The sequence below is a fragment of the Nymphalis io genome, chromosome 19, assembly GCF_905147045.1.
Source record: "Nymphalis io chromosome 19, ilAglIoxx1.1, whole genome shotgun sequence".
NCBI lineage: Eukaryota > Metazoa > Arthropoda > Insecta > Lepidoptera > Nymphalidae > Nymphalis > Nymphalis io.
Window position 1 is genome coordinate 2,631,300 of NC_065906.1, and position 12,576 is coordinate 2,643,875.

General features: G+C 33.6%; 1 protein-coding gene across 6 annotated transcripts in view; it reads right to left on the bottom strand.

The window, feature by feature from the left end:
* The window catches only part of LOC126776225 (bilin-binding protein-like), a 39,626-nt gene that overhangs the window by 18,468 nt on the left and 8,582 nt on the right, over positions 1-12,576 (bottom strand). For 2 of the 6 annotated variants that reach the window (XM_050498544.1, XM_050498539.1), the window contains exon 1: positions 7,226-7,802. The exons of 1 other annotated variant lie outside the window; for it this stretch is intronic. In XM_050498544.1, coding sequence (XP_050354501.1) covers positions 7,226-7,333 — 108 coding nt within the window. In that variant the 5' untranslated portion in view covers positions 7,334-7,802. Of the gene's footprint in view, positions 1-5,491; positions 5,600-5,730; positions 5,948-7,225; positions 7,803-12,576 lie in introns of those variants that run through there. 3 more of the 6 variants (XM_050498540.1, XM_050498543.1, XM_050498541.1) reach the window with 3 other exon arrangements.

Here is a 12,576-nt window from a genome sequence, read left to right on the forward strand (position 1 = left end):
CTACTTGAGGCCTTGGACCGGTTGCAGCGACGTGCCGTACGCATTATTGGCGACGTAAAGGTCACAAACACCCTTGAACCTTTACAATTGCGTCGTGAGATAGCAGCACTGAGCGCTTTCTATCGACTGTATCACGGCGAGTGCTCTAAGGAATTATTCTCTCTAATTCCTGCTTCCCCCTTCCTTCTTAAGTCCACGCGAGCTGGTTCTCGATGTCACCGCCTTACTGTGACATCAATTCCATCGCGAACAAAGAAATTTGGTAACTCCTTTCTTTGTCGCACTTCCAAAAAATGGAATTCCTTACCAGCTCACGTGTTCCCCTCCTCTTACAACCCGGGTTCCTTCAAACGAGGCGTGAAGAGGCATCTTGCGGGCCGGCAAGGCGATGGTGGCTAGTGCAGAACGTTTTTCCCGTCTGTACTGGCCGTCGTCGCGTTTGGACTCTACTACCACTTACCATCAGGTGGAGTAGGGTCATTTGCCCTCCCGGCGAATATAAAAAAAAAAAAAAACATTGTATCTACAAGACAAGCTTGCCCTTTACAGCATGCTACTTGGATGCATAGTTTAGGAAATAATTGAAAATTGAAATAATTATATAAAAATAATATAATTAATATGATGATATTTTAATACCTTCGTTTCAAATCCGTAGCGCTCAGCAATTCTTACGCAAATTAAACAACAAATTAAATATTCTTATCAAGATATATACGTGTATATTCCACTAATTCTTATGTAAGTAGAAAAAGAGGTGTTGTTTATTATATAGAGGTGTCCGTCCTTCTTTTATAAAGTTAGAAATTTTAACCATCTTATGTGCTTAAACTGTCGACTACAAACTTGTAAGCTTTCAAAAACTTGGAGTCCTTCACAAACTTGTTGATTTTAGCCACGGCCACTTCAGATAAAGGCTGAGATCTTGAAAGGATCCAAGCGGATTCTGTTAATTAAAAAGATCAATAGATAATAATAGTTATTATTGCTAAAATAAATTTACGTCATATTAGTAAAAAAACGTATTTAGTAAGTCCCACTTCTGAATACAGCCGGCCCCATCTCTAAAAAAATTATTTGGAGTTCACTAATTCTTATGTAAGTAGAAATAGAGGAGTCGTTTTTTAGTACAGAGGTGTCCTTTTTTTCCAAAGATAGAAATTTTAACCATCTTTTGTGCTTCGACTAACAAATTATTCTTCAATATGGAACGTTATTTCAATGGCGCGCGGTAGTTCAACAGCACAAAAGTACTTCTAACTTAAAATGCATGCAAATGTGCCACCTAATGGTAAGTGGTCACCAACACGCGTAATATATAAAATAATAACCGTCCCTTACATCGGCTATGCGACACCAATCTTGGTAACTACGATATTATTATGCCCCTTGACTGGCTCACTCACCCTTCAAACTGTTGCAGTTATTTTCATTGCACACAAACGTTAAAATGTCACGATGGCAGATTTGAAGGATTATCGTCACAAACCGAATGCCAAGCAGGCGAAGTTGCGTTAGTAGGTAGTATATACACATACGTAACAAAATATTACTATATTTTAAAAATAGAAAAGATAAATCATTATTTGTGGTGGTATTTAAATATTTAAATTAATATTTTTATTAAAAAGTGTAAAGTATTTTTAATTAAATTGCAACTGGTAGTATGATAATAAACATTATATACAAGGTTTTTCGCGCGATTTCACCGACGGTTAACATTTACTTCTCCTTTCTAACCTTTCTCAATAAATAGCCTATCTGACGCAAACAGTTTTTTTTAACGGACTTTTCAAATCAAATCAAAATACTTTATTCGACATAGAAGCATTACACTTACTTTCAAATTGTCAAATTAGAGAATACCACCAATTCGAAAAAGAAATACCCTGAGAAGAACCGGCGAAAGAAACTCAACGGAGTTTTTTTAGCATGTCTTGTTTACAAGCGTTCAGTGTAAAAAAATAGCCAGGGGGCGATTTTTTCATTCCCATGGTGTGCTATCATCCATTTTTATTTGTAATGACCGACACACAAACGTTAAAAGAAGGAACGCTTGTGCAAAAACAAATAATTAAAAGCAGGCATTTAGGCTACCCGTTAATAGATCGTTGCTAGTTGTCGTTTAAATCGCGCTATAGTCATTTATTTCTGTAAGCACTTATAAGGCTTGGCATATTTAAGTTGAGAGCGCTCAATTAAGCTATGCTATGCGATATGGTTAATAACTAAATCATTAATAAAAGAAAAATATTTTTTATTTACGTTATGTTTTAATGAATGAATTCGTTTGAATATTTCAACTATCTTGGAAGGGCTGACATTTTAAGAAAATGTTTTTAAAATAAAATTATAAGGCGAAAAACACTATTACATCCTACTATTTGTAACTATGTTATAGATGACGTTCAGTATTTTCATTGTTATTAATATCATAATCCTCTTATAATATAAATTTATGGTTGGTTCACGGTTCATTAAGATATTAAGATTTTTATAATTATATACACAATCTTTGAATTCATTCGTAATCAAGTTTAACAAGTAAGACAAGTTAAAAACAAAAACAAAAGGAAATATTCAAATGTTGCACAAAAATAAATCTTCATTAATATACAAAGTTGAATCGTTCGTTTGTTAGAGTGTATTAATCTCGGGATTTAAATTTCCGATAAAAAATGTTTTCTGCATAAGGCTTTTTTTATTTCTGCATAAGGCTTTTTGATAGGTAGGCGGACGAGCATTTGCTCGTACCTATCCTACAGGCGACCTGATGGTAAGTGATCACCAACGTCCATAGACATTGGCATTGTAAGAAATGTTAACCATCGCTTACATTACCAATGCGCCACCAACCTTGGGAACTAAGATTTTATGCACCTTATGCCTGTAATTACACTGGCTCACTCACCCTTCAAGCCGGAACACAACAATACCAAGTACGCGTTTGCGGTAGAATATCTGATGAGTGGGTGGTACCTACCCAGACGAGCTTGCACAAAGCTCTACCACCAGTAAAGCTTCGCTACCACGCCCTACCCCGCGCCACACACTTGATAATTATTTTATAGCGGAGTTATTTTAAAACTGTAATATCTCCTAAGATATTCATTGAAAACAAATTACGTAAGGGCAATTTTATTCAAAATTCAATACTTGTGATAAATAACGTTTTTATTTAGATAAGAATTAATACCATGTTTATAAAAACGACTTCGCAAATAATGCTTCATTTTAGAACAAATTTGATTACCATAAAAAAGTTTATAGTAAGTCAACCTTAAAAGATAGATATATGCAAACGTTTTTTAGACCTTTTTAAGATGAACAATTCTGCCATATGATTGTTGCGTAACTTTCACCGTTTACGCAGCGTATGTAACGGAAGCTCTCAAAAGAAATAAAGTTTCCCGTTTTTGTAACATTTTCATTGATGCTCCGCTCCGCTATTAGTCGTAGCGTGATGTTATACAGTCTATATCATTCCTCAATAAATGGTCTATCTGACACTAAAACATTTTTTCAGTTCAAGCTTGTAGTTCCTGAGATTAGCCGGATCAACCAAACAAACTCTAGTGCTTTATAATATTAGCATAGATATGCCTTCTGTGTAATATTGGTTTGTAATAACGTTAAGCTGTTTTAGCACAAATAAATTAATAATTTTTAAATGATTTGGCTAATTGCAAGATGTGGTTTAAATTAATTCAGTTATAGTGTATTTTTGCCCTTTTAGCACCAGGCTACAGCATTAATTTAATTAAGTTAATAAAGTTACGGTCGTTATCGTTATCAAAATCTATTTATATATCAATACTAAATTACTTTATTTATTTAATATTCAAGAGATACGAACAGTAAATTATAAGGTTCACAAAAACAATATTTTTAACACATACATCAGTTAAGTTTCCACAGCTTACCACAGCAAATAACATACACAACAACAACAACACAAAGGTAAGTTATTATAAATATTATAATTTACATAACTTCAAAATTTTCGGGTTCATTTGGGTGTGAGGGATTCCTTTGTTTAAGATCAAATAACATTATGCCAAATATTATTTAATTTATCTTCTCGTCAATAGATGTATTTTACATCGCGCTATAAGAATGTTTTTTAAAAGTACTAAATAAGTTTTTGTAAATTAATAATGAGAGAGACCAATTACACTATCTGACCAGCAGTATATATTCGGTGGTTTTATTTTGAAATCTCACAGTATCAATACTACCGGGTAACACCAAACAGGCTTTGTTTAAAATCTATCTGATAAGTACCAACCACTCATCACATATCCCACCACTAATAAGCAATACTCAGTACTTTTAGCTCCGGTCTGAACGGTAAGTGGCCAGTGTAACTACAGGCACAAGGAACATAAAATCTTAGTTTCCAAGGTTGGTTGGGCATTGGCATTGTAAAGGTTAATTATTTGTTACAGTTAGTACAATGGTATTAGTACAATAAATTGAAATAAACAAACTGACATTGATATTTGTATTAACCTTTTATTTAGTCTGTATTTATATTTATTATATATGTTAAGCTTCGACCCTGCAGTCCTCCTCACTGAATCGAGGCCACACAAATTTGTCAGCATTCAGAAACTTGGAGTCCTTCACAAACTTGTTGATTTTAGTCTCCGTCTCTTTAGATAAAGGCTGAGATCTTGAAAAGATCCAAGCAGATTCTGTAAATTAAAAAATAATTAATAAATAATATTAAAATAAATTCACGTCCTATTAGTAAAAAAATGTGTTAAGTCCCACCTCTGGGCGGAGCCGGTCCCATCTCTAAAATAAAAAAATTTGAGCCTTTTAACACCACGCTGTCACCAATATTTTAATTAATAATAAGGTGGGATGCAAGTTCGAACCCGGGCAAGCACCTCTGAATATTCATGTGCTTAATTTCTATTTATAATTCATCTCGTGCTTTTCGGTGAAGGAAAACATCGTGAGGAAGCGGAAAGTTAGCCACATGTGTATTCCACCAAGCTGCATTGGAGCAGCTTGGTGGAATAAGCTCAAACCTTCTCCTCAAAAAGGGAGAGGAGGCCTTATCCCAGCTGTGGGACATTTACAGGCTGTTACTGTACTGTTACTACTGATGCAAGTGACTTATAATCGCAATGTTTTTTCTTTATCGTTGGACACGAGATACATTATAATAATATTGTATACTCGTGTACTTATACACGAAAACTCAATGGTGCTGGTCGAGATTCTAACCTGCGAGCGCCGATTAAGATCCACGTAAACATCTCCTAGGTCCTCCTTAGTATCCCATATCGCTAACGATACAAAAAAATTACATTACATCAATTGAATTTACACTAAGGCTATCATTTCCAAAAGCTTAGTGGTACTTATCCGCATTAAAACTCAAGATCATTAGCTGTTAAGACTTGGCTACGTGCTCCTCCGTTTGTCCCAGTGGACAAACGTATATTGAGTGCTATTAATGGTATATTAAATTAATTACCTCGGTAGCTTTTCTTGGCATCATCGAATTGACAGTAATAACAGATGAAGAAGTTGTCGTAGTCAACTGCTAAGATATTCAGCTCACTGTCAACAACCGTGCCGTTAGCTGAAAAATACAAATTCTGACTTTAAATTGAAAAAATATATATTTATGACAAAGAATGTGTAATTGTGTAATTATTAATACTTAAAATGGAACGACTTCATGAGATTAGTAATGTTTATTTATGGAAGTACCTCCGTAAGGTAGGCTATGGATCAATTTTCCAGTGGTTCCAGCGTCATCGGCGAGCTTGGCAGTACCCTCGATACTCATAAGTTTGTTGTTGTTAACATAGTTGTACTTAAATTTCTTGGAATCACCGTCCTGTTTGTATTTCACGTTACTACATTTGCCGTCCTTAACAACGTCATCATAGTATCTCGCGACTTCGTACCATACGCCACTACCGTACTGTTAAAAAAATTAAATATTTTATAATTATGAGCCTCAATGTCGTATGTGACGTGGCAAATGCCAACTAATAAATAAATTTATCATTTTTAATAAATTTATCTTTCGAATTGGTACTCTTCTACAGAGGACCTACTTGCTGGCATTTTTCTTTTTAGTCTCTACAAATAAGGGATTGCCAAATTAAACATTGAATCTAAAGTATATTCATTTGATATTTACGGACTTAAAATTGAAGTTGTCAACGTTTGTAACCTTAGGATACTTGGAGTCGAAAAAGATGTAAGCGGAGACTGAAGCCACGAAGGCGATAAAAGCAAAACGATACATTATGGCAGTCTTTTTAAGCGCTTTGTTTTGTCAAATTACCTGCGCCTGACATAGCTATTTCAGATGTATACACGCTTGTTTATACTCAATCCAATCTTGGATCACCATTTTAAAGCAAGGGGTTACAAGTTAAAATTGGAATTTATTTTGAATTATATTGATATTTGACATAAACATTTTATTTTGTCGGTATTTATCCGTCAAACCTGCAGTCCTCATCGCTGAATGAAGCCCACATTTGCTAGCATTTAAAAACTGCACAAAATTGTTCACCCACAAACATTGACTTCTCAATTTTAGATGAAAAAACGCTTTTTTATAATCATACCAATCTTTTTCTTTTTCCAAAAACTCCGCCTTTGGTAAAATAATGACTAACCCAAGGTACTTAGGAATACTTCAAATAATAATTCAGGAAAATCTTTTTATGGTAAATTTTAGCCATTTTGAAGATTATCCTGGAAAAACAGACGGGTACACCAATACAATCAGTTTTAGTAACACTTTTGTTAGGTTAATGACAAAATTAGAAAAAGAATTATTTTGAATTCACAGAATAAATAAATTTCTAAATCTTAATGTTTATGTGTAATACAAATGAATCCATGCCCTATTATAGTAGAAGAGTAGCTTATTATTTTACGTCACGGTTACGTCACTATTACGACAGGGCTTAAGTAATTTATCCTTCTCATTAATATTTTAATGGCTGGAATATTGGCGATTGAAAAAGATATCCCATTTAAAACGCACATAACGAGGTAAATTATATTCCAAAGCTGAAACAAAAGATGTTAACACGACTATATCTCAATCCGCTAAAAGGAACAGCCACTTGCTATTGGAGGAACTAGTTGGTTTTTCTTTTAATTCCACAAAAAGAAGCCGATTGCTATGTGGCTAAATAATACATTGAGTATAAAAATATATTAGTCATTTGATACTTACAGACTCAAAATTGAAGTTTTCAACGCTTGAGAACGTAGGACATTCAGAATCGCGAGTGATGTAGGTGGAGGCTGAAGCCACGAAGATGAGGAGAGCGAAACGGTACATTTTGATATTTTCTTGAAGCGCTTTGCTTCGTCTGATCGCCTATTACTGACTTAGCTTCTTTAGATGAATACACGCTTTTTATATTACTCACAATCTTCGGTCACTCGATCGTCATTTAAAAATGCATAAATTAATTATATATTGCAGTAGCGGTCATCTAGCGTAATGCGTTTTTTCATTAGTATAATCAATATCAAATTCTATACCAATACTAAATTATTTCATATTTATTGTTATGAATGATATGGAATTGAGGCTAAGTACTTACCTTTTCCACTGCACTGAGATTTAAGTCTGGGCCCTGTATATAATCGAGGTAGAATCCGGGATATGTGATCGCAAATTCTGCAGAATCGTCTTATTAAACTATAAATTATTTAAATATTATTATTTAACCATAAATTTTAATATTTCACATCTGCCAGGCGTCCTTTGCCGGGGGTGCATGTCAGTCACCTCCACGTGGTGCACCCTGACCAGCAATCCGATGTTTTTTTTTAAATTGACGCGGCGGAAATGTCGCGGGCCGCTCCTGGTACTTCTCTATTGAGCAAAGTGGACCAACGAGCGGCTTCGTGGCGTTTGGGCCGCCGGAGAGAGAGAGGAGGAGTTGGTCTCCTGGGTCCTTTAGGGCTGCCGGAGACAGGAGGAGGTAGTAGTAGGAGGAGGGAGAGGCGGGTTCGCCCAGTTTCGGTGTCGATGCTGGGTGGACGGACTTTGGTCACCGCCTTCTCAAACTCGTTTCCCCATCCAGGCGTCAGCCTGTGGTGGGACTGAGGGCCTTTCCTTCACCGGCTGGGCCAAGAGGAGAAAACCTCAATAAAAACAACCGGTGGGTCGCTCACCCAAAGCGACGGCCGCAGGCGGGGTCGCGACGGTGAGCTAACGCGTTCCCATAACCCCGCCACCATACGGTGAGGCGGAAACGAGGAGGTTTTAGTGGGTAGGACGGTGGCCTTCTGCCCCGTGTGTCCCACATACCCGTCCCGGTCGTGTCCGGGCGGGAGGCGTAAATGCCTTTCCTCCTCGGAAAAAAAGGCGTCCTTTTCCGGTCACTGTTCTATTTCTGTCAGATGTTTTGTTTTTAACAAATAATAATAACTAAATCGAAAATTAAAATCGAAATATTCAAATGTCTTAAAATCTATACTAATATTATAAATAAAAAAGGTGTGTCTGTTTGTAATCGATGAATAAAGATGAATTGTCATTATAAGAAATAGAATATTAATCCTTACAAAGAACTACTCATTGTATCTACAAGACAAGCTTGCCCTTTACAGCATGCTACTTGGATGCATAGTTTAGGAAATAATTAAAAATTGAAATAATTATATTAAAATAATATAATTAATATGATGATATTTTAATACCTTCGTTTCAAATCCGTAGCGCTCAGCAATTCTTACGCAAATTAAACAACAAATTAAATATTCTTATCAAGATGTAAACGTGTATATTCCACTAATTCTTATGTAAGTAGAAATAGAGGAGTTATTTATTAGTATAGAGGTATCCTTCTTTTCTAAAGATAGAAATTTTAACCATCTTCTGTGCTTCGACTATAACAAATTATTCTTCAATATGAAACGTTATTTCAATGGCGCGCGAAAGTTTAACAGCACAAAAGAACTTCTTACTTAAAATGCATGCAAATGTGCCACCTAATGGTAAGTAAAATAATAGCCGTGTCTTACATCGGCAATGCGACACCAATCTTGATAACTACGATATTATTTTGCCCCTTGTCTAACTCACTCACCCTTCAAACCGTTGCAGTTATTTTTTGCCAAGCAGGCATAAATGTTAACATAATATTACTATATTTTAAAAATAGAAAAAATAAATCAGAATTCGTGGTTGTATTTAAACATGCAGATTAATATTTTTAATCAAAAAGTTTTAAATTGCAACTGGTAGCATGATAATAAACATTATATACAAGTTGTTTCGCGCGATTTCACCGACGGTTAACATTTACTTCTCCTAGAAAGGAGAAGTGAACCTTTCTCAATAAAGCCTACCTGACGCAAAGATTTTTATTTTAACGGATTTTTCAAATCAAATCAAAATACTTTATTCGACATAGAAGCATTACACTTACTTTCAAATTGTCAAATTAGAAAATACCACCGATTCGAAAAAGAAATACCTTGAGAAGAACCGGCGAAAAAACTCAGTGGGGTTTTTTTAGAATGTCTTTTTTACAAGCGTTTAGTATAAAAAAATAGCCAGGAGGCAATTTTTTCATTCCCATGGTGTGCTATCATCCATTTCTATTTGTAATGACCGACACCCAAACGTTAAAAGGAAACGCTTGTGCAAAAACAAGCATTTTGAACGCTGCCTGGGATCCTGTCATAGACCCGCATGCATTGCTCCACAAAAGAGTTACCGACTACGCAGTCGAGTAACAGGAGTTTTTGTTTTTTCCTTGTACCAATGTTTTGAGGAACACATTTTCTCACAAAATCATCAATATTATTCAGTATACATATAACGTTACATAATACGTATCTAAATCCTGAGAATAACACGACCAAACAAATTATTCAGCTTTATATAGTAGTATAAAGATGTATTTTTGTGGAAAAATAGGTCATGGCGTGATGCCATAATTAGTCGATGATAGCCTTTAGTATAAAATATTAAGTATTTTTTTTAATCGAAATTTTAAATCCCGATATTAATGCACTCAAACAAACGAACTAAAGCCATTTAAACCATTTATTTTGCTACACACATACATTACATAGATTATACAGAAGAAAAATAATTAAATTTAAAGAATACAGTGTAGGTAGCAAGGGGTTCATCTCAGTTTAAGCTGTGCTAATGCACAGCACTGATTTTCAGATGGCCCCTGACTATTGGGTAAACATAAACAAATGCGCGCACACGAAAATAAATAAATGAAATTATAAGAACAAAAAACTAAAATTAAAAAGCCCTTATCCTTGAGAAAAAAAAAAACATATTACACAAAAAGAAAAACATCACAAGGAACTTAGATATAAGATAGACAGACAGACAGACAGACAGACTTAGATATAAGACATTAAAAATGAATATGATAAATACTAAGTCTATGAGGTAGTATGACTACTGTTCTAATCAACTTTGTTTATTAGTGAAGATTAATTTTTGTGCAACGTCTGAATATTAACTTTTGTTTTTGTTTTTAACTAGTCTTACTTGTTAAACTTGATTACTAATAAATTCAAGGATTGTGTTTATATTTATAAAATTCTAATAAGTTAATGAACCGTATATATATTATAATAGGATTATGATATTAATAACAATTAAATTACTGAACGCCATCTATAAGAACAAATAGTAAGATGAAATATTGCTTTTCGCCTTATAATTTTACCTTAAAAACATTATCTTAAAATGTCAGTCAAATGAATGTTATTCATTAAAACATAATGCAAATTAAAAACATTTTACTTTTATTAATTATTTAGTTATTAACCATATTGCATACACTTTTTTTTTTCAATATTAACAGATTGCTTCATTTTGCGCTCTCATCTTAAATAGGCCAAGCCTTCTAAGTACTTACAGAAATAAATGACTATAACGCGATTTAAACGACAACTAGCGACAATCTAGTAATCTATAGGAAAATTAAAATATTTGATTTTAAACAATATACGATATAAAATCCTTATTTTATCCGCACAAAGTCGAGATGGGCAGCTAGCTTACATATAATTGTGTAATTTTGAAGTCACTCCCTACCTAAATAACTATCAACTTGGTAATTCCGAGTAATCTTCATTAATGAAGGACAAATGGAAAAAGAAAAAATTAAATTGTTTTTTTATTCTCGTGCACACATACACATACCTGGCATAATTCACATTTATATTTTGCTGTACTTTTTTATTTATTTTAGATTCTGTTGGAATTAAATTTGACGTTGAGCGTTTGTTTTTGGCATTTTTCTTTAAATTCTGAAGTTGATTTTGGATTTTTTTTCATATGACATACCTACATGCATGCATGCATATAAATAGTAAGTATTCGAATCATATGTATAGAGTCGAGATGGCCTAGTGGTTAGAACGCGTGAATCTTAACCGATGATCGTGGGTTCAAACCCGGGCAAGCACCACTGAATTTTCATGTTCTTAATTTGAGTTTATAATTCATCTCGTGCTTGACGGTGAAGGAAAACATCGTAAGGAAACCTGCATGTGTCTAATTTCATCGAAATTCTGCCACATGTGTATTCTACCAACCCGCATTGGAGCAGCGTGGTGGAATAAGTTCCAAACCTTCTCCTCAAAAGGGAGAAAGGAGGCCTTGGCCCAGCAGTGGGATATTAACAGGCTGTTACTGCATAGTGAATGTATGTAATATTTAAATACTTAAATTACGTTATATAATTCACTAACTTACTTCTATGTTTTCATTCTTAAGAAATATTTCAAATGATATTTACTTGTATAGAATTGTGGTTGTGTTTCGCTGGCCGTAATGGTCGTAAATAGCCATTTACCGGCAATAGCTATCAAATATTGATGTTATCGTTTTAATTTGTCATTTATTTTTTGTTTTAATGATAATATTTTATTTTTATAAATACCTAAAACACACAAAATTTATATTCTAACAGTTATTGGAAAATATAAGACCATTTTATTTATCTTGTTTTAATTGTTTGAAACTATTAAAGACATTTGATGTTTAAATTATAGTTCAAATATTGAATTTACTGCGATAATATATAATAAAATGTGTTTTAATTTGTATCATTTTTTTGAATCAATAAGTAAAACTGAATTCTATTTGTATTCGGCTAGCAGCGACACCTGTTAACGGATTATGTTAGAATAATGTTTGCCTATATTATTTCTTATATTAATTATTTATATAATTTGTATAAAATAAATTATTTCGAGTTATGTAAAATTCAATTAAATAATTAGTTTAAATATTAAAGTATATTACAAAAAATATTTTTCAGTAATTAAAATGGTCTTTTATAAAAGAAGATGCAGTAGAAGGTCGTTTTTAATAGATTTTGTTACTTTTCGCTGTTTTTTTTATTTATTATTTAAATTTAAATTGTTTAACAATTTAATAAATATGTATTATAGTTTTGCAAAGTACTAAAATGTAAAATCAAAAATTAAATCGATCATTGCTATTGCTTGGAGTCTATTACTAGCTATTAAGAAAGATCGTGTCATTACAACGTAGTACCCAGCCTTGCCGCCAGAAATATAATG